Below are 22,794 nucleotides of genomic sequence, written 5' to 3'. Positions count from 1 at the left end.
TGGGCCAGACCCAGCACCATTCGAGGAAGGATCTTGTATCTGCTCAAGTTTGTGGGCCAAGCACAAAGCAGTCTGCCTGCCTTCTGGGTCTTTTGTTTGCCTACATGCATATATGTGCACCATATGGGTGCCCGAGGAGGCCCTGAAGCTGCCATTGGTGCTAGGAATCAACCAGGGTCCTCCACAAGAACAGCAAGTGCTCTTAAGCACGGAGCCATCTCTCCAGCCCCAAGAGTATTTTGCTTCTGTATTTGTCCAATTGCCTTCTTCAGCCACGCAAGCTGATCAACAAACCTTACCGAGTGCATTCAGCATGCTGCCTGCAGTGAACATTCCTGCTCACAAAGGAGCAGGAAGGGGAAGCCAGCCGAGGGGTGACATTTACGGAGCTGGCCCCACAAGGGCCTTTGATCTCAAATGACCGAAGTAACAATCACTGGATGACAGTAGTCACATTAAAGTAGACAATGCAGTAATGATGATTCTTGCCAAACACCTCAAATTTTACTCATTTTACAAGAGCACTAAATGACACATTGCTACAGAAAAACACAATGCTTAGCTTGTATCCTGTAAAATCAGAATGGTCACATGGGAAGTGTGGATTCTTATTTTCACTATAAAAGTTAAAGTCAAAAAGTGTACATTAGGATTTGAACTGTTTTCTTCTTTCTAGAGATGTGACACACATGCTTTCTGGTTGGTGACAGTCCATCACAGATGACAGATGACAGAAAAACTCTGTATTGCCCCTCCCCCAGGCGGAGCTGGATTGGGGAGCATCACCTTGGCAGGAGAGATTGTTACAGGAACAAACTGCAGACAACCTAGTCTCCCACCAGAAAACCTAGCTCACTGGCCTACACAATGCAGATGAGCACGCACAAGCACACTTAGCACGCCGCTGTGACAGGACTGTAGACGAGCACGCACAGGCACACTTAGCACGTTGTTGTGACAGGACTGTAGATGAGCATGCACAGCACACTTAGCACGCCGCTGTGACAGGACTGCAGACGAGCACGCACAGGCACACATAGCACGCTGCTGTGAAGAGCTGCAGCCTATTTCTAGCATACAGCCTGTTTGCACTGGCACCCAAGAGGGGCACTAATCGGAAAGCAGATTTGCACTCACAGCACAGCACTCACAACTAAGAAGCACACAGCATATAATACTTTGATCTTTGAAGTGGTTGATCATGGGCGTTCCAAGATCATACTCACTAGGTTAGCCTGAGTTTTCATCTATAAAAATGTTTCTTGAAAACAATGCTTAGAGACTTAGAGGAAGGATGGGCCTGCAGCAAGGGCAGCGGAACTGTGAGGAAAGGATGTGAATATAAGATGGGAGTTCCTTTTCACTGGGATAGAGGACATCTCTCATTGATTCCTACAGCCAGGCAAGCTGTAACCACAGGAGACTCAGAAATCAGGACAGCTGGCCCCAGGAAGTCCCTAGATAAACACTCCCAAACAAAAACCCCACTGAGGCTGAGGACTGAAACTGACCCATGTAAAAACAGGCGCACAAGGGCTCATGTAAAGTCTGCCGGGATGAAGGCTCAGGAGGGTGTGTTGTCCACACTGCTGACACACTGCACTACCACGCTGCTGGGGGAGGGCCCCCAGGTGAGGTGGCCACAGGGGGCCTGCTCCAGGAGTCACTCTGAAGCACCTGGGGGAGGTGCCTGCATTGGGACTGGAGGGATGAACATGAAGGTTACTGACTACATGGTGTTTCTGGACAAGGGCCAGGAGCGTCGGTCATGTTTTCCAGGACTCATCAAAACTTCACATGAACGAAGATGCATCTGTCCTCAGCAGCCCATGTTTCCCTGGGCCGGCTGGGCAGGTGACCAGTGATCACACTCATGTCTGAAGGAGGGACCTAGTGTCGAAGGTTGTTCTGGGAAGCTGGTGTAGAAGAGGACCTGCACAGAGAAGTCACCACCAAGCCGCTGCTTAAGTCCAGCCCTCGGCCTTCCTTTTCCTACAGGAGAAAGCAGAGAATGTTGAGACGCTAGGAATGGAAAGACCTTCCCTAACTCAGGAGCCACTAGGGTTGCAGAACGGTGGGGACAGCAGGGTAGGCATGGGAGCTCTCAAGAAGCACACAGGAGGGACAGGCATCAGGTTACTTCCATTTTTTCTCAACTGTGGCCTCAGACACGCTGGGGGACTTTTGGGCTGGAGAAATGACTTGGTTGAAAGCACTGGCTGCTTTTCCAGAGGTCAGGATCTGACTCCCACATAATCGTCTCTTCACTTTAGTTCCATGGGCACCAGCTATGCATGTGGTGCACAGACATACATGCAGGCAGACACTTATGCACATAAAAAAATCAGTAAGTTTAAAAAACATGACTGGCCAGGTGGTGGTGGTGCACACCTTTAATCCCAGCAGGTAGGAGGCAGAGGCAGGCAGATCTCTGTGAGTTCAAGGCCAGCCTGGGCTACAGAGTGAGTTCCAATTCAGCCAGGAATACACAGAGAAGCCCCATTTCAACACACAAATAATCAAAAGACTCTAGTTGGGAATGGGTGTAGTGCCACGCCTTTAATCCAAGTACTCAGGAGACTGAGGCAGGAGGATCTCTGAATTTAAGGCCAGCTTGGTCTACATAGCAAATTCCACTCTATACAACAGTAAGACTGTCGCAATAAATACATTCATAAACAGGTGAGGCCGCTGCTGACTGCTTGAAACTTTGTTTTTCATTTAAAGGAGCCTGCACAGTAGAGAGACAGAGTGGGACCGGCTCTTTGTTGGGAACACTGGGCAAGTTTCATCAAGACATAGAAAGGTCCTAGGCAGCATGGAGCAGCAACTTCTATTTATTTATTCCTCAAAAGCTAACAAACTAATACTAGCCATCTTAAAGGGGGACAAAAGATAGAGGGTCCAGGGCAGGTAGTTGTCTCTGCAGCTCTACCTCTTACTTTCCATGAGGCTCACTGTGGCTAAGTATGTGAGCAGTCATAACTTACTGCTCTGTAGTACAGGAACATCTCCTTGAAAGCCAGAAAATCCGTGAATGTGAGCAGCATGTCAAAGATGTCACCAGCCACTTCATCCTTATGGTGCCTGCAAAGAACAGAGTACTGGCTTTGTGAATCAACAGGAAGACAGACTCCCTTTCAAGGTGCTCAAGCCAGGCATGGTGGAGCATGCCTGTCAGCTCCTGGGTTGAGGCAGAAGGATCATGCTTGTAGCCATCCTTGGCTGTAAGAGATCCTGTCTCAAAATAAAAAAATAGGGGCTGGAGAGAAGGCTTGGTGGTTAAAAGCACTTGCTGCTTTTGCAGAGGACCCAGGGTCATTCCCAGCATGCATGTGGCCACTCACAGTTGCCTGTAATTCCAGTTCTAGAGGACTTAAAACCCTCTCCTGGCCTCTGTATGCTCCTGCACACACATGGTGCATATAAATTCATGCAGACTCATATACATACACATACATTTAAAAACAAATAAATAAATCTCTTCAAAAATAAAAATGAAAAAAAAAAAAAAAAGCCTTGCAAAGGCATAGAGGGCCTCCCACTCAGGACCCAGCCACCCAGGGCTCTCAGTGAAGAAAAGAAGAGTGAGTTTTCTTCAGTGCAGGGGAGGAAGATGGGCAGCACAGAACCAGAGTCAACTCAACTCACTGCAGTGTTGTTGTGAAAGCCGCCATGTTGAAGCCTGGGATACGTTCCAGCAGCTGCTCTTCAATGTACTTCTCTACCAGGGAAATCTGCAACAGTGGAGACAGGAATGTGTGGGCCCTCTGGGAAGAAGTGAGACTTTGCAGAGCCTCCATCTATCCTGGGCAGTCATCACCTGAGATGGTGCGTGCGTGCGTGCGTGTGCACATATGACAGTGAGTGCAGATGCCTGCAGAAGCCAGAAGAGGGTGTTGGATCTTCTAGAACTTGAGTTATAGGTAGTTGTTAGCCACTGGACGTAGGTGTTGGAACTGATCAGCAGTCCTCTGGAAGCCATCTTGTCCAGCCCTGTGTTTTTTATTTTATTTATCATTATTGGGTGTATGATGCATGTATGAGTGGGCATCATGTCCCCAATGTGCATGTGGATGTCACAGGACAGTGTCTATGGACTCAGTTCTCTCCCTCCATCTCTTGCTGGCCCCGTTGTTTATTTCTCACAGCACACAACTACAAGGTATCACAGCTGAGGACAAGAGTACGTAAATGCAAATCTGTTGTAAACAACACGTTGCAAGCTCATCGAATGCCCTTTTGGAAAGAGCTCCAAGGTCTGGCAAGAGAAAGTGATCTAGACCAAATTCATCAGCAGTCCTCCTGGCCGTGCTAGCACTCATAAAAAGTAAGCCAATTCCAACTTTTTTTAAAAAAAGAAATAATCTTGCGAAACAACCTAAGTTGACTTGACATTCACTAGGTAGCCCAGGCAGGCTTATAACTTGCAGTCATCCTCCAGCCTCAGCCTCCTTAGTGCTGGTTTACATGTGCTACCAAGCTTTGCAACATCTTTTGATTCTAATCCAAACTTCTTGATAGAATATATTAGTTATATATAAAAGGGATCTAAGTTCAAATTTTAAAGAAACCTTAATCTTCTGGTAGGAGAAACAGATCTACTTACATATTCATTAAAAATGGGGGTGTAGGTGAGTTTATTCTCTTCTGTGTCTTCAAACTCCTGGTAGTACTTGTCCAGGAAGTTCCTCTGCAGTAACTGGAACTCGTCATCTGACACAAGGAAGTTCATTCTTTGTGATGAGGTGTGGTGCCACAGTGCTGCTTTTCCCACAACCACACCGCAGCTCACCACCTCTGTTCCCAGGTGCCCAGGAGTCTGACGCCCGTCTGCCCTCCACAGCCATCAAGCACACACATGCTCCACTACATACGTTCAGGCAAAACACTCATAAATATAAATAAACACACACAAAAACCAATTAAAAATTTAGTAAGCTAGATCTAAAATTAAAAACCTCAACCTTTTAAACACAGTTTGCCAGCTTAGGTGTGCTCGCATTGCTCTGCAGTATTCAATTCTCCAGCTTTTGAGGGTCTCCATTTCACTATCGTTTTAGCAGCAGTGCAAAGCATACAGTAGGTTAAAGGGTAGGCCTGCAAGGTGCCACTGCTTGGGTTCAAACCCTTCCTCAGCCACATACTTTGTGTGGTCTTGGACACGTGACCTTATTTCTGAAGATCCCAATCTCCTCAACTATGTGTCCATCACAGGGGCTCGTTAGGTGAGATTCAGAGGAGAGTCCAGGTAGATTCGAACAAACACTCGAGGTCGAGGAGGAGGGAATTTTGACGATGGAACCCACTAGCATTTCTACAACAAGAAGGACACCTTCAAAAGTGACCCAGACCTAAGGAAGCTCATTTCTCCACCACAGCCAGGATGCCCATGGTGAACAAAACAACTAAAAACTCATCAGGAGAGAGCTTCTGGTGAGACATGGGAGGTAAAGGTTCGAAAGTGTTGTTAGTGGTTTTTCAGACTAACCCAGGTTAAGCCACATACCTAAAAATAAGACAGCAGGGTCTTTTCCTAACTGCTTAGAAAAATTGGTAAATTGTCAACATTTTGTTCAATTTAGTTTTCCCCTCCTACCTACTTGCCTTCAACTTTGGATTTCACTGCCTTCTGGTCACTTAGTAGAACAGACAGATGCCCAAAGGGATGCAGAAACAGGAACCAGGAATGCAAGGAAACAGGGTGTATGTTGGCTCAGGCCTGTAATCCTAGCACTAGAGAGGCTGAGGCGAGAAGATGGTAAGCTCAAGGCTGGCCTGCACGTGAGACCCTAAAAGCAAAACTCTCGACGCAAAACCAACCACCAAAACACATCAAGACAATAGAGACCCTAGTCATTGGTAGTGGCACTTTTAATCCCAGGCAGGCAGATCTCGGAGTTGGAGGCTAGCCTAGTCTATAGAGTGAGTTCCAGAACAGTCAGGGCTACACAGAGAAAGCCTGTCTCAAAAACACCAGCACCAACAAAAACTAAACAGCAGCAGCAACAAGAAAATTAAACAGAGATCCAAGGAGATTTGACGCCTTGTCTTTTGCATGGAAAAGTGTTGCAATAGTGTCATGGTTCATGTTCTGTTCTACAGCATGAAAATGTTAAAGCTCAAAACAATCCAAAACTGCCCTTACTGTATATGTGAAATAAAGTTGGTTAATATTTCCTGAAGCCTTGCCAAGAGCTCTGCCCTACCCAGGTAGGTTTTCAGAATCTGTCTCCTCCGAGACCTTGAATCAATGGCTATTGTTTAAAAAGCACTGGATCTTACAGAGCAGAGTCAGGACCTGGACCCCCCGCCCCCCACCTCTCTTGCCTCTGCCTACCTGTGCTGAGATAATAGGGATGCGCTACATATTAGGTTTTGGGTTCTTTCTTTTTTAATTATATTTTTATTTTGTTTGTGCATGGGCACATGCCTGCTACAGCCTGTGTATGTATGTCAGAAGACAACTTTCGGGAGCCAGTTCCACCTTGTGGTTCCTGGGGATTAAACAAGGATTGTCAGACTTGCTGGTGAGTGCCTCTACCCACTGAACCATCTTGCTGACCCTACCTGTTTCTAAGACAAATCTTAGTATGGCTTGCTTACTATTACATTGTGCTGTGTTAAAATTTCAGTGTATCTTGATGTTTTGTGTTTTAAAAATTAACTCATCAACTTTATTTCTTTGCATGTTCTTATAAGCAAAGGTTTGGGCTGTTGAGATGGTTCAGCAGCTAAAGGCACTGCTATACAAGCCTGATACCTAAGTTCAACCCTCAGAACCCACATGAAGGTGAAAGGGGAGAACCAACTCCACAAAGTTGTCCTCTGACCTCCACTTGTGCCTAGTGGCCTAGGAAACTCCCTGACCCCAATCACACACATAAATGAATACAATTAAAAAAATTGTTTTAAAGCAAGGGTCTATCTACATAAGAATTAAGGAACTAGAGGGGTCACTTAATGGTGTGGAAACTTACCCATAATAATGTCCTCTAAACACCCAACCACAGCATCAAATTCTGCATCTGAGGCGGAGGAGCTAAAAACACATCAGGATTAGGTACTGGTCCAAATAGTATTTTCCAAGTTGAATTTATGTTTTCTGTGGGGATGGGGCTTGTACACAAGGCCTTGTGCATCACAGGTAATCACAGCAACAAAGCCCACGACCTTTTTTAATGTAAATTTTCCAACGTGCATAAAAAGAATCGCAAGATGAACCACCCATCACTCAGTTTCAGCAGTCAAGGATTACTGTCTCGCTTAGAAATTCAAACAGTCAAAACACCCGTGACCAAACCCTAGGTATGGCAATCAAAAGAAACGGGGAGGGTAGGGGAGGGGAGGCTGGCGTGGCGCATCTTTAGACTTCCGCACTTATTACCCACCGGGATCTACTCACCGCATCCTGGCTCTTAGGCCAGAGAGGTCTGTCTATCTGTTGGTGGTGAGTGTGACCACCGGAGGAGCACCGGCCTAGAGGGTAGGTAACTGGATCAGGAGTGGCCTGAGACGGGCGGGAAGGCCGCCGCCAGTCCTGGCAGCTCAAGGGCCCTAGGTTTTGTTGACGGCCAAGATTCAGGCCAGAGGATTGTGACGGAAGCCCGGGTAATCGGTGACACAGCCCCGCGGAGGCCGCGGGTGAGAAACGCCGGGCTAGAGCGGAGCCCCGGCCCGCCCGCCCGCGCCCGACCCCGGAGGCGTCACTCACAAGGACAGCGCGAAGCTCTCTTCTTCTAGGGCGTCCATCGTAGGGGCGCCGCAGTCACCGGCCCGGGCCCGCGGCCCCGCCGCCTCCTACCGCACCCGCCGCCGGGCCGGGCTCCGCCGGGCTCCGCGCCGCCTCAACCGCATCAAGGGCCCGCAGGAGGCCGCGCCCGTGCCCCGCCCGGCGATCGCGCGAGGCCGGGGCTGAGGCTCCCGGCTGGGCCCTGCGCCCGCCCGCCTCTCGCGGGGCCACCCCGCCAGTCTGTTAGGGCCCGCGGCCCGCCGCAGTCCCGCCTTCCGTCACCATGGTTACCCCCGCGGCTCTAGCAGCCAATCACAGCCTCCGGTTCTCGGGTCTCACGCAGAGGATTGCAAAATGGTGGCCGTCTGTGTGGGTCGACTCTTGCTTGCTGTTTCTGGTTGGTAGATGAAGCGGTGGGAGCGAAGAGCCTCAGCTTCTTCACTTGTAACTTAGGGGTTGTAAAGATTATGTTGTTGAAAGCGTGTTTTAAGAGCGCTGGAGATGACTAAATTGCTCCAAAGCCAGTCTCTCATTTTGCCCCGGTTAAAGCAGATGTCTGATTTACCAGAAAGTTACTTCTTGGAAATATGAAAGGTTCCAGGGCATTAAATGGATGTCTTGTAATTTAACTTGTAATCTTAACTCAAAAGCAAGAGCAGGGAGTGATGGCATGAGCATGGAGTCCCAGCATTTGGAAGGTGGGGGCAAGCGGTTAGAAGCATTCAAGATCTGCTTCAGCTACAAAGTTTGCTGTCAGCTTAGGTAAAGAGAGACTTACAGTAAATGGCTTCTTGGATAATTATGCAGCACAAAAAACGTTGACGACCACTTGAAGCCAAATAATCAGAAATTAAATAACTTTGCTCTGGCAAAAGTCCCCTCAAAAACTGACACACGGTGAAAATGGATTTCTCATATTACTATTATTTTTTCCCATATTACTATTATTATTTTTTGAGATAGGATCTCAGTATGTAGCCTTTGTTGGTCAGGAGCTCACTATATAGAACAGGCTGGCCTATGAACTCAAAGATCCACCTGCCTCTGCTTTCCATGTGCTGGGATTAAAGATGTGTGCCATCACTGCCTGGCTTTGATTGTGCATTCTTTTCTTGACATGATTGATGTGGAAGGGCCCAGTCCCCTGTGGGTAGGCAGGTGTGGGCTTATATAAGGAAGCTGAGCAAGCTACAGAGAAACAGCCAGGAAGTAGCATTTCCTTATCTCTACCTACTTCACTTCCTGTCCCAACATCCGTCAATGATGGACTGTGACATGGAAGTGGAAGCAAAATAAACCCTCTCCTCCCCCAAACTGGCTTTGGTCAGTATTTTATCTCAGTTCTGATAAACTAGGATGACAAGCATCTAAAAATTGTCCCACCAACCTGTTCTGTGATATTTGTACACTATGTAAAGATATATTGTTGTGATTGGTTTAATAAAGAGCTGAATGGCCAATAGCTAGGCAGGAAGTATAGGTGGTACTTCTGGGCAGAGAAAGAGGAGGTGGTGAGTGTGACCACCAGGGGCAAGACACATGGAAAAGCAGGATGGGCAGTATGGAAATAGGGTAAAAAGCCATGAGGCAAAAATGTAGATTAATGTACATGGGTTACTTCAAGTTGTAAGAGCTGGTGGGACAAGCCTAAGTTAAGGCCGAGCTTTCATAATTAAGAAGTCTCTGTGTCATCATTTGGGAGCTGGCTGGTGGGACAGAAAAAGACCCATTACAATCCATCACTGGTCAAATCCAAGGTCCTATTACACACTTTCGCTAATCAACTTCCATCTGTGGCACACAAACTGCTGTTGTTTCAGGACTCAAGCAGGAAAGGAGTGAAATTTAATTTTGTCTCTATCAGTTACCTGTTGCTATGTATCACCTCTCCTTCCCCGAGAAACCTAGTGGACAGATATTTTACTCATTAATCTGTTTTGGGAAGGGCTTGGCAAGGACAACTAGCCTTTGTTCCATCTGGTGTCATTTAGTAGGGTTGCAATGGAGCTTGAGAGGCCTCTCACAGACCTCAGGTAGGAGGCGACTTAGTGGTGGCCCAGGGATAGGAGTTTGTGAGGACTAGGGTGGGGGTGGGTGAGGTTGCTGAGGTTCCTTTCCACATGGGCTTTCTGGAGAAGTTTGGGTTTTCTCACACAACAGCAAGTATTTCTGCTGGGCATGGTGAAGCACACCATTAATCTCAGCACTTGGGGGGCAGAGGCAGGTAGATAGATCTCTGAGGCCAGTCTGGTCTACGGAGTTCTAGACCAGCCAGGTTATATGAGATCCTGTCAAAAAACACCCCCTCCCACACACACATACACACAAATATTCCAAGAGACAGGAAGCAGAAGGTTTGGGCAAAAGTCTGTGGTTTCTCTGTGTAGACCTGGCTGTCCTGGAACTCATTTTGTAGACCAGGCTGTCCTTGAACTCAGAGATCTGCCTGCCTCTGCCTCCCAAGTGCTAGGATTAAAGGTGTTCGTGATCACCTCCCTGCATAAAATAAAATCTTAAAAAACAATAAAACCAGCCTTCCAGGCTGGAGAGATGAGATGGCTCACAGGTTGAGTACTTTATGCTCTTCCAGAGTTCAGTTCCCAGCACCCATATGAGGTAGCTGTCTACCACCTTGAACTCTAGCTCTATATTCAACATCCCTTTCTTTAAAAAAAAGCTGACTAGAGTGGTACATGCCTTTAATTTCAGCACCAAGGAGGCAGAGGCAGGAGGATCTCTGTGAGTTCAAGGCCTATTCATGGTTACATAGTGAGACTTTGTCTAAAAGAAAAACCAGCAAACAAAAATCCCTGCTTTTTTCCTTTAATAAAAAATTACATTTTATTTGTATATGTATTCATGCACAAGGTCAGGACAACTTGCAGGAGCTGGTTCTCTCCTACGATATGGATACCAGGGATCAAACTCAGGTCATTAGGCCTGGCGGCAAGTGCCTTTGCCTACTGAGCATCTTGCCAGCACTTTTTCATTAAAAATAACTTTCAAAAATGTATTCTATGTGTATGGATGTTGTGCTTGCATGTCTCTGCACCACATGCATGCCTGTTGGCTGAGGAGGCCAGAAGAGGGTGTGTGTGTTGGATCACTTGGAAGTAGCGTTACAGATGGTTGTGAGATACCATGTGGGTGCTGGGAATCAAACCTAAGTCCTCTTGGAGAATAACCAGTGCTCTTAACTGCTGACCCATCTTTCTAGTCCATCTTTAGTTTTTTTTGAGATAGGATCTTACTCTGTAGCCTATGCTAGCCTGAAACTCACAATGTAATCTAGGCTATCTATAAACTCATGGTAAACCTCTTGTCCCTAAAATGCTGGCATTATAGGTATAAGCTGCCACAACTAGCTACATTAAAACTATTTCTGCATACACTTGGGAGGCAGAGGCAGGCAGATATCTGTGAGTTTGAGGCCAGCCTGGTCTACAGAGTGAGTCCTAGCACATCCAAAGCTACATAGTGATACCCTATCAAAGACCAACCAACCAAACAAAAATAACAAGAGAAAAAACCCAACAACAACAACAACAACAAAAATAAACACACAAAAACTGTTCCTGCTCAGAGTGGTGGTACAAACCTTTAATTCCAGCACTTTTTTTTTTTTTTTTAAAGATTTACTTATTTTATGTATATGGTGCTCTATCTGCATGTACACTTTTACACCTGCATGCCAGAAGAGGGCATCAGATCCCATTATAAATGATTGTGAGCCACCATGTGGTTGCCAGGAATTGAGCTCAGGACCTCTGGAAGAATTGCCAATGCTCGTAACCGCTAAGCCATCTCTCCAGCCCCCTAATTCCAGCACTTTGAAGGCAGAGGCAAAGGGATCTCTGAGTTCCATGCCAGACTGGTCTACATAGCCAGTCCTAGGCCAGTCCAGTGGGAGCAAGTTTATATATACTTATGAAAAATTATATATATATTTCCTAAGTGAATAAGCAGTAGCACAAGATAGAGAGTGGATACTATTGGAAAAAGCTGGTTTGTTTAAGGATACATATTCAAGATGGCCGAAATCATAAAAATCATTTTCTAGGCCGGGCAGTGGTGGTGCATGCCTTTAATCCCAGCACTCAGGAGACAGAGCCAGGTGGATCTCTGTGAGTTTGAGGCTAGCCTGGGCTACCAAGTGAGTTCCAGGAAAGGCGCAAAGCTATACAGAGAAACCCTGTTTTGAAGAACAAAAACAAACAAACAACAACAACAAAATCATTTTCTACTGCTGAAATCTTCAGTTTCTGTGGCTCAATCACTATTTCCTGGAACTCTGCAAATGGCACCAGGATTTTTTCCTGCTTTACATCACCAAAAAGAAGATGGCAATTCACTAATTTTTCTGGCCAAACTCTAAACTTCCCCAATGAATCACTGGGGAAATGCTGTAACAAGTCTTTTTTCCCCCTCTGATTCAGTATCTGCATGTGGCTTACCAGTCCATACTATGAGCAGTATGTATCCTTTTAAAGTAGCTTCAAGATAAATTTGCTTCCATCCTGAATGGTTTATCAGTTCACTACTGAAGCTCTTCTGTTTTATAGTCTCAAAGTTAAAAACTGGAAAAGCAGGCTCCCTTAGGAGCAAAGTTCAAGGGGAAATTTCTAGAAAGCTGGAAGGTTCCTGCAGTCCTTCAGCCCTGTTGTTTTAGATTTTCTGCTTCCCTAGTTCCACCCCACCTACTCTTCTATTCCATTCCCAAAGAGAGGGCAGAGCCATCCTCTAAGGACACTATGCAGAACTTCCAAGCTGGATAAACACCATTGCCTTCTCATTGTTCTCAGGAGGAAATACAAAGCCTCAGCATACCTGACGAGCATGTCCCGACCTCCTGCAGCAGAGCATGCTATTCCCACCATGTCCTGTCTTCCCAGTACCAGCTTTCTTTCTTACTGAGGACCTTTGCCCACAATGCTATGACCACCTAGATACCCAGTCCTAGAAGCCTGTCCTCAGACCCTCTGTCTGGCTACATCCTTATGTCTCCCTTAGTTTTCTTCTGACAACTTTCCCCACCCACGTTAGCCAAATATCTACAGTAGCTCAGCTTCATTCTCCCCATAACGACACACTTCTGTTCTGGGCAGCATATTCTTTTCCTTCATGGCACTAGCAAATTAGCACACCACAAAGAAATTACACTGCCTCTTCCTGCTGTTGCTTTGTAAGCAGATGTCTGACAAGCCACACAGGCACAGTGAAAGCACCTACTGTAGCCTATCAGTGAAGGGCTATTTGATGGATATGTAATTAAACAAGATCTCACTATATAGTCCTGGCTGTCCTGGAACTCTGAGACTGGTCTGCCTCTGCCTCCCAGGTGCTGGGACTAAAGGCATGCATCATGCTTGGCTAAACTTAGTTCTTAATTTTCTTTTCCTCTCAGGAAAAGGAAAGGGGAAGGAACACAGAGCCTTGAGCACACCAGGCAGTAATCTACCACCAAGTTAAAGATCCAGGGCTATACAGCCCTGACTGGAACTATGTAGCAGCCTAGGCTGGCTGCACACTCATGTAAATCTTCCAGTCTCAGCCTTCTCAGTGCTGGTGTTACAGGCCTGACTTTCTCCCTTAGTTCTTTTCCTTTTCCTTTTTAAATAGATTTATGTATGTATTATGTATACAGTGTTCTGCCTGCATGTGTGCCTGCACACCAGAAGAGGGCACCAGATCTCATTACAGATGGTTGTGAGCCACCATGTGGTTGTTGGGAATTGAACTCAGGACCTCTGGAAGAACAGCCAGTGCTCTTAACCGCTGAGCCATCTCTCCAGCCCTCTCCCTTAGTTCTTATACTTGTTTCTCTCCTATTCAAGAGTAGAAGCTTTAGTAGAAGACACCAATGACAGCTGTGCAGTCTTAGAGTAAAAAATGCAACAGATATTTTATTCTTCAATGCAAATTACTGCATTCACCACAAGCTGAAGAGAAGAACACATAACTATCTGTATATATACTTATATATATATATACACACACACACATATATATATATTTGGATTTATGGAAGACTAGCAAGACATGGAAAAATCCAGCACCCCAGCAAGTACAGCCAGGAAGGAAGTCACCTCCGCGATAGGAGGTTTGATGAACTACAAACAAGAAAGAGGGGAAGGAAAAGAATGTGCAGTGAGCTTAAGACACTGTAAAACTCAGAAGACGTCTACTGTTCAAGTATAAACTCAGTAAGGACTTGGCATAAATTGAAAGGCAGTTGCTGAGGTACACCATTATGAAATAAGTCTTAAAAATTTACAATTCTACCTTCCAATTTTCTGGGAGAAAAAAGTGAACTCTTGAAGGCCTTCACCAGAGACCCTGAGAGGGATATAAAACACTTTTGATGAAGACAGAGTCAACAATTCATGATTGAACTTGCTATTCAAAAACATGTATTTATTTAAAACAACAGGATCTGTGTTCTCAGGCTGTTCTCTAGAGACTATTAATTCAAGCGTTTCAAAGTATATTACTTCCAAAAACAATACTGATTAAAAATTTAAAAAAAAAGAAAACAACAACAACAAAAAAAAACCAAACCAACAAAACCTGATTTGATGGTACCTCAAAGATACACCAACTACCAAATTTTCTTCAGTCTAACATTGCAATTGGTTGAAGATTTCCTCCTGCATTGATAAAACACATTTCCTCACAAAATGTGGGTACTGAAACTGGATAGAAACACCATGAATGTGAAAATACCACCAATTTTCTGTAGTTTAAAAAAATTAGAATGTTCTTTGGAATCACTGAAATATAAAAAAAAATTGTTTTTTTTTGTTTTGTTTTTTGTTTTGTTTTTTTTTTCCCTACAGTCTGTGCACCTTCTTTCAGGATCTCCATGTTGCTTGAAGTAATGACCTGTGGGAAGCTACGTTTACAGATTCAAGCCTTGCAGTGCAATATCCATGCTTAACACATCAGGTTTCTCTGACCAATGACGCTTAACCCAGACACGCTGTCAATTACTTCTCCAAAAGGACTTCACCCAAAATAAAACTGTAGACTAAGACACAGAACACCTTGTGTTAAACAATCAAATGAACCCAACATGAAGAATCTCGGCGTGGTTTCAGCACTCAGGAGACCCCTGTCACCTGTTGTTTTCATAGACGTACCACAGGCCCAGTTGCTGACATTCAGCCTTCCTTGGCTTCAAAAGGAATTCAGGGCTGGCAAGTTGGATTAGATTCTAAGAGAATTTGTCTTTGACAAACTACCAATTTTAGCATAAAATCTGGCCATGGCTATAAGTTTCAATGTGCGTACAACTGGTTAGAGATGTTTGTGTTTTTTTTTTTTTTTTCCTTTTCTTTTCAACATTGCTGGAATTGAGTAGAAATATGTCCATGATATCTCTTCACATGTGTCATGAAATATGAGAAATCTGTCTGATTCTAGACACTATTTCTTTACGACACAATGGGCAGGTCTCCAGTTGCAAGGCACAATCCATGCACAGGTCGCTGGAAAAAAAGATACAAATGCCAGTTAAGTTAATGCTTTAAAAGGCCAAACTCTACCTGCCAGTTAAATCTAAAATGTTAACAAGTCTGTTAGAGAAAGTGTATATATTATGCATGGTTTGGAAAATGACATGAAGAAAATAGATAAATAAAATTAAATATTCCTCCTCTGTGAGTTAAATAAAAAGTTCATTTTTCAAGAAAATCTGTATGCACAAATTATATATACACACACACAGCGTGTGTGTGTGTGTGTGTGTGTGTGTGTGTGTGTGTGTGTATGTTCAGGGACATATGCTGTTTCCCCTATCAGCTAGTCATTATCCCAGTAATATTTACTAAATATATCTTTTACCACAGATGTTACTGTATTATATAATATGTGACTGATAAATTAATGTATAATGACTAATAAATGCCTTTATTATATATTGGACTCTCAGTGTTCTAAAATTCTCCTCTCATACACTACATCCTGACTGCAGTCCCCTCCCTCCATTCCTCCCAGTCCCTTCCCCCAACTGCGCCCCCCAGATCCACCCCTCCTCCATTTCCCTTAAAAAAAAAAAAAACAAACAAAACAGCAGGACTCCTAGAGAAATCAAGTGAACATGGCTTAAGAAGTTACAATAAGACTAGGCACAAACCCTCCTATCAGAAAAAGACAGTTTTTCTGTGTAACAGCCTTGGCTGTCCTGGAATCAGGCTGGCCTCAAACTCAGAGATCCAGCTGTCTCTGTGTCCTGAGTGCTGGGATTAAAGGTGTACGCCACCATTGCACAGTTAGATTGTCAGTTTTTAAAAATGTTTTGTGGGAGCTAGAGAGATGGCTCAGAGGTTAAGATCAGTGACTGCTCTTCCAGAGGTTCTGAGTTCAATTCCCAGCACCCACATGGTGGCTCACAACCATCTATAATGAGATCTGGTGCCCTCTTCTGGTCTGCAAAGATACTTGCAGGCAGAACACTGTATACATAATTATTAAATAAATCTTAAAAAAAAAATGTTTTGTGTATGTGTACTATGTGTGGCACCAGCAGAGGCCAGAAGAGGGCAATGGATCTCCTGGAACTAGAGTTACATATGGCTGTGAGCTTCCATGTGGGTGCTGGGAATTGAACCTGGATCCTCTGGAGGAGCAGCCAGTGCTCATAACTGCTGAGCATCTCTCCAGCCCTCCTAGCTTTTCTTTTTTTTTTCTTTTTTCTTTTTTTTTTTTTTTGGTTTTTCGAGACAGAGTTTCTCTGTGTAGCTTTGCATCTTTCCTGGATCCCACTCCATAGACCAGGCTGGCCTTGAAATCACAAAGATCTGCCTGGCTCTGCCTCCTGAGTGCTGGGATTAAAGGCGTGCGCCACCACCGCCCGGCTCCTAGCTTTTCTTTACAGAAGCACAACAAACTTCTCGGCTGCATTCTTAGTTTTCTGCTTTTTTTCCTAAGCTAGTATAAAAAGGACATTCAACGGATCAACAAACAGGTGGGTGCCTATGTACACAGTAAGAAAAGGCTCTGGCTTACGTCCTAAGTCAAAGTGGCAGGAACAAGCATCTTCTTCTTGTCCCCACCATCTTAGAATGTTTCTGGCATGTCACTATTAAAAAGATGCTTGTCACTCTGTGGCCATGCGCACAGTGCCAGCACTTGTGAAGCTGAGGCAGAACAGCCTGGGCTCTATAGCAAGACCTCATCTCAAAAACAACATTTTCAAGAGAAAAAAGAAATAAAGAAAAATGTTAGGCATTGCTCAGTGCCTAGCATGTGTGAGGGTCTGGGTTCTATCCCTGTACAACCCAAAGATAACGCAAAAAGATGCTAGCATTTAGCCAGAAAAAATTTCAAGGAATTTGAGAAATTTCTATCTATTCTTATTTGATTTATTAGGAATTTTTTTAGACTGACTTATTTAATTTTTTTACCTTTTTTTTTTTTTTTGAGCTGAGGACCGAACCCATAGCCTTGCACTTGCTAGGCAAGCTCTCTACCACTGAGCTAAATCCCCTAGATTGACTTATTTTTTGTGTTTCACCTGTATGTCCATATTTCTGTGCACCACTTGCATGCCTGGTGCCCTCAGAGGCTAGAAGGTGTGGGATCTCCTGGAACTACAGATGGCTGTGAGTCACCACATGTTTTCTTTCTCAGCTTTTAGTGTGTTGCCATGCAGGCTTAGAAAAACAGTGCTGTGGATTTATTTTGCTTGTGACCAAGAGAAGTTTAGAAGGATTTGGACTACTTCTCTCTGAAAATTTTAAGAAATTCACCAGTGAAACTATCTGGGCTTAGCACCTTTGGGAGGAAGGGCAGTGGTGGACTTCATAACCATACCATTTCCTAGATAAGAGGAGTGGTTTCATTTTCAGTCTCTACTAGAGGTCAGGTCTCATCATTTATTTTATCCTGATTTCTTCACCATCACCCTCAACTCTAAGCTATAAGAATATTTAGTTTAACTTCTTTACACTCCTAGTATTGAAAAGGTACACCCTTTATGCCATCGGACTGGATTGAGCTAAATACTCTTGTAATTCTTTTAGTTTTCTTTTCAACTCTGTTTTGGGTGTTGTAGAAACTATGACCACATATTCAGGATAATTAGTTCTAAGTCTTTACATACTAGCCCTTATCAATGACTCCTAAATTGTGTTTAAAAAAAAAAACCATAGGATGGGTTGGGGATTTAGTTCAGTGGTAGAGTGCTTGCCTAGCAAGCTCAAGACCCTGGGTTTGGTCCTCAGCTCCACCAAAATAAATAAATAAAACAAAACAAAAAAACAAAAAACATAGGAAAGGGGCTGGAGAGATGGTTGCTCTTCCAGAGGTTCTGAGTTCAATTCCCAGCAACCACATGGTGGTTCACACTATCTGTAATGAGATCTGGTGCCCTCCTCTCAACTGCAGGCATACACACATAATAAATCAATCTTTTAAAACAATAACAAAAAAACCCCAAACCATAGGAAGGGCCAAAGGGCTCAAAGATGAAGGAAGATCCTATTATCTGGAAACAAAGATGGTAACTTCTGTATCTATCTGTAAGGCTCTGATAACTAAATCCTGCAAAGGTGTTCAATCTGAGAAATTCTGGGCTACAGAAGAGAAACTTGCATAACTAAGGGTGAAAAGAAACACACTGCACTGCATGCACTTCTAATAGTCTATTAGGGACAACCTGCTTCAGAAAACCCTAGGTCAACGATCCAGGCTGAATCACTCCTGTGATGGCAAACTGTGGTCCATAATTCTAGGATCAAGACACCTGGGCAATAAGGTGACCAAAGTTTTGTCAAAAACCACAGAAACACAAAGTGTTGGGATGTGATGGATACAAGAAGCTTGCACTGTCAGCATGAGTAAAAGGCCGAGGCTGCTATACTATTCACACTTTTCTAATATTGGCCAGGATGGCTTTCTCAGGAAAGACCAGCTTATTTGCTGCCCTGGTGATGCTAAGACACTGTCCTATAGGACATAGAGCTGAAATTTGGTGAGATGGTATGGAAGCTGCACTTTTTCAATGGCTAGGAGTAAAAAGATGGTAAGGAGGTTACCTCTAAGTAACTTTCTAAGAAGCTTACAAATAGCATTAAGCCTTTCATATTTTTTGTTTTTTCCTTTCTTTTTTTGGAGCTGAGGATTGAACCTGGAGCCTTGCACTTGCCTGGCAAGTGCTCTACCACTGAGCTAAGTCTCCAACCCCTTGTTGTTGTTTTTTTTTTTCAAGACAAGGGTTTCTCTGGTGTTTTGGTGCCTGTCCTGGATCTCACTTCATAGACCAGGCTGGCCTTGAATTTACAAAGATCCGCCTGGCTCTGCCTCCCAAGGGCTGGGATTAAAGGTGTGTGCCACCACCGCCTGGCGCCTTTCACATTTTGTAAAGCCAAAATTATATACAAAATATAAATCAGGCTTGGTAGCACATGCCTTTAATCCAGGCACAAGGGAGAGCTCTGTGAGGCAGGCAGATCTCTGTGAGTTCAAGATCAGCCTGGTCTACAGAGTAAGTTCCAGGACAGCCAAAGCTACACAAAGAAAGCCTGTCTTGAACATCCTCCTGCCCAATATATTTGTGTGTATGTGTTTATCTGAATAAACAAAAAACAAAAATTAAAAAACTAGGCTTTCCATATCAAATAGCTTGTTCTATTCCAGGTACTTTCTGGAAGGTAGCAGATCCTTCTTGGCAACTTAATTCCTCATTCAGCCCATTGTAGTGCTAATAATTTAATAATCCTGGTGAACAGTATGGACCTGCTAGTAGCCCAGAAGTCACTCAAGAGCAGTGTGACATGCTGCCGACTGTGACCTGTAGATGACCCAATCAGCAGCAGCCCTCTCACCTGTGTCCACACGGCTTCAGCTGGGTGTCCGCTACCTCGTCACAACACAGCGAACAGCAGTTCTCTCGAATACTGACTTGCTTCAGCAGAGCGAGGCGCCTGTGCCTGAGCAGACAAAGCAGTATGAGATTCATTTGGTCAACAAGGAGTCAGTTAGCAGTGGGGCACATGAAATGCTCCCAGAAAGCCGTACACAGGGAAAATACACCCCACAATCTTTGTTCAATAAAGTTTTCACACATTTCAGCCTTAGCAGCGTGAAGGAGGCTTGACTGTCATTTTATAGACCAAAAAAAAAAAAAAAAAAAAAAAAGTTCAATGAGATGATTTACATAAAACTTAATAAACAGAAATCAAATTCAAATCCTTTGGTTCTAAGTCCAGTGTTCTTTTACCAGCAAATTTCAACTGTTTAAGTCAAACTATTGAGAATTTGGTGAAAAGCACAAGCCTTTCCCAGGGAAAACAGCCACAGTTTTCACACAAGGCCAAGTGATCCATGACTTTTAGACACCTGAAGTTTGAACTCTTCCATTATACTCCCATTGAGCATGGACAGGAAAGCAGACAGGAAGAACTGCTCCCCTCAAGTTCACTCATGGGCATGCTCTGCTCCTGGCACTATTGCAAGTGTGGGCAATTCACCAGTGAACAGGAGACCAAATGACTGTCCTTCCTTAGCTAGGCATGGTGGCACACAGCAAGAATCAGCATTTGGGAAGCTAGGGTAGGGACCTCCATGAGACCAGGGCAACCTGGACTCTAGAGCACACAGGGTGAAAAAATAGCCACCTACAAACAGAAAGAAGAACTGCTTCCATCGAGCCTAAGCTCCACAGTGGCAGTGGGGGGACAGAACTAAAAATGAGGACATTAAGTGCTGATGAATACCACGACAGAAAATCAACTGGGGAAGAGGGAAGGGTGCTCACAGGTTGAGAGACATTGGGGTTAGGATGATGGCAGCCCAGGAGGGCCTCACTAAGCAAACTTTGGTAGACTTGTGAGGGCATGGGGGAATTGAGCCTTGCTGTCTAGAGAGAACATTTTAGGCAGCAGCCAACAGAGAAACTGGAAATAGAAATAGGGTTATGAACAGATAGATGAGCAAAGGCCGCAGGAGAAGCAGTGGTCATTGTGGCTCACTACCGTAGCTAAGGATGTACGTGCTTCACTGTACGATTCTTTTAAAACTTTGTATATATTTGAATTTAGCATAAAATTTTGTATGTATTTGAATTTAGCATAATAAAGAGGTTAATAAAATACATGAAGAGGATAGAGAATAAACATAATATAAACAACAAAATTCCAGGTAGTAGTTGCAATCCTCCTGCTTCAGTTTCTGTAGTAGCTCAGATTATAGGACTGCACAGCCAAGCCTTTATCAATAACTTCCTCTGTGTCACTGTCAGGGATATCAAAGTCTAGATTCAGAATGAACTGAACTAACTTGTAATCTGTTGTTCCTAGTCAAGACAGGACAAACTCTGTGTTCTATGAATATTCAATCACCAAATTGATTAGCATAAACTGGCCATAAAAGATGACTTCTCAGCCCTATTCTGGGAAGTTTAACCCTGAAGAAACAGGGGAACTCATAGATGGATCAGTTGTGCCCTTCAGGTGAATGATGAGCCTCACTCCAGGAAAAAGCAGGCAGACAAACAAAGGACTGAGGTATGACAGATGGAGGGAGTGTCACCTCAGACTTTCACCAAGAGCAAAGTTCACGCTCTCTGTCAAGCACCAAGACAAAATGCACAGAAGCCCTAAGGAACAAATCTCGGATGCCTGAACACATAGCAAGTGGCCTTTAAAGTCTTAGAATACTGCTAAGGCTCTGCTACTCCTACTGAGACAGGCTCTATTCTTCTGAGACTGCTGAGTCACTAAGACAGGGTACAAGGTATACAAGCCAGGATTTCACTGCATTGTAAGTTACATTTATGGGTATTACATATGGTTTAACATAAGCTACATCCCGGCCAGTATGATCCACTGATGAGTGTCTATTTTATTGATATAACACTAGTAATATGAATCTCCTACCCCATACTGGTCCAGGCAGCTGCCCTGTTAATGATAAACTTTGACTCACAATGTGTAACAGGCTTCAACATGCAGTGATTACCGGGAAGCCACTGGAGTCTCTCCCTAGCTAAAGGAACAGACTATATTCATCTTATAAGGAAGACAAGCAGACATTCACTCAGGGAGACAAGGCCAATGTCAATTTCTGTCAAATAAGGGCAATGAAATTTTACCGGAGATGGCTTTCCTTGTGTTAATGGCTGTAGAACAGTGTTAGCATGTTTGCTATGCAGTTTAAACCCAAATGAGTTGGTTTCAATAATCAAATCTGTTAACAGTAACATTATTTAACTCATAAAAAGAATGTGGACATGTTCCTCCATCTTCTCTTGGTTCTATAATACTTTAAATCAGTGGTTCTCAACCTTCCTAATGCTTCGACCCTTTAATACATTTCTTCATGTTATGGTGACCCCCAACCATAAAATGATTTTCATTGCTACTTCATAACTTTAATTTTGCTATTGTTATAAATTGTAATGTAAATACCTGCATTTTCCAATGGTGTTAGTGACCCTTATAGAGGGGTCGTTTAACCCCCAGGTTGAGAACTGCTGCTTTAAATAATAATGAAGCTATCACTCACAACTGGACAGAGGGAGATCTTGTGAAACCACCTGCTTTTGTCAGAAAAAGCTTTCCATTTTTGTTTTCAAATAACTTTACATTATGTCCTGGTCAGTATTGGTGTTTATATATATCTTTCTGGGATCTGTTTTATTAATTTATATTTCCCAAAAAGTCAACCTTTTTAGTGAGATTACTTGTTAAATGCTGAAAAAAAATCTCCTATAAGCTGTTATGATTTTCCATGAGATGGGTCTGGAAGGAGCCTGGGCAGACTCTTACCTTGGCAAGATGATCTTTTCTTCAGCTGTTAGGAAGGCATAATCATTAAAAGTGCTAAATTTCACAGATGGCGGGTGTTTGAATGGTTTTGCTCCAAAATTGAACTCGCACTGTTGATATGACATGAAACTAGCTGCAGCAAAGAATCCAGATCTACAAACAATGAGCAGAGGTCAGCGGGATTTATAAAAGCAAGTTCACACACAGAGTCCCTGTGAGAAGTCACCTAGACAGGTCTGTGAGCCAGGGGAGACACCTTTATCTTTCTGTATCAAACTCTTGGACACCAAGGAC

The 22,794-nt window shown here is 44.0% G+C and overlaps 2 protein-coding genes across 3 annotated transcripts in view; both read right to left on the bottom strand.

Annotated features, from left to right (window-relative positions):
* Window positions 1-476: 476 nt before the first annotated feature.
* On the bottom strand, window positions 477-8,012 carry LOC118583468 (ADP ribosylation factor like GTPase 2 binding protein). 2 transcript variants are annotated; one of them, XM_036186810.1, is made up of 7 exons: window positions 7,715-7,784; window positions 7,406-7,479; window positions 6,981-7,042; window positions 4,610-4,716; window positions 3,652-3,737; window positions 2,991-3,087; window positions 477-1,992 (listed from the first exon to the last, which is right to left on the bottom strand). In XM_036186810.1, the coding sequence occupies exons 2-7, from the start codon at window positions 7,408-7,410 to the stop codon at window positions 1,891-1,893; spliced, it is 459 nt and encodes a 152-aa protein (XP_036042703.1). In that variant the 5' UTR covers window positions 7,411-7,479; window positions 7,715-7,784; the 3' UTR covers window positions 477-1,890. The 2 variants fall into 2 exon arrangements, with proteins under 2 accessions (XP_036042703.1, XP_036042702.1); XM_036186809.1 differs by lacking the exon at window positions 7,406-7,479 and having other exon boundaries at window positions 7,715-8,012.
* A 5,597-nt stretch (window positions 8,013-13,609) lies between these two features.
* Window positions 13,610-22,794, bottom strand: part of Rspry1 (ring finger and SPRY domain containing 1) — a 51,415-nt gene continuing 42,230 nt past the window's right edge. Inside the window, exons 13-15 of the mRNA XM_036188161.1 lie at window positions 22,501-22,653; window positions 19,558-19,662; window positions 13,610-15,219 (exon numbers count right to left, since the gene is read on the bottom strand). Coding sequence (XP_036044054.1) covers window positions 15,123-15,219; window positions 19,558-19,662; window positions 22,501-22,653 — 355 coding nt within the window. The 3' untranslated portion in view covers window positions 13,610-15,122. The remainder of the gene's footprint in view (window positions 15,220-19,557; window positions 19,663-22,500; window positions 22,654-22,794) is intronic.

The sequence above is a fragment of the Onychomys torridus genome, chromosome 5 (assembly GCF_903995425.1).
Source record: "Onychomys torridus chromosome 5, mOncTor1.1, whole genome shotgun sequence".
NCBI classification, from domain to species: domain Eukaryota; kingdom Metazoa; phylum Chordata; class Mammalia; order Rodentia; family Cricetidae; genus Onychomys; species Onychomys torridus.
Note: the sequence above shows the minus strand (reverse complement) of the source record. Positions and strands in the feature narration are given on the sequence as shown.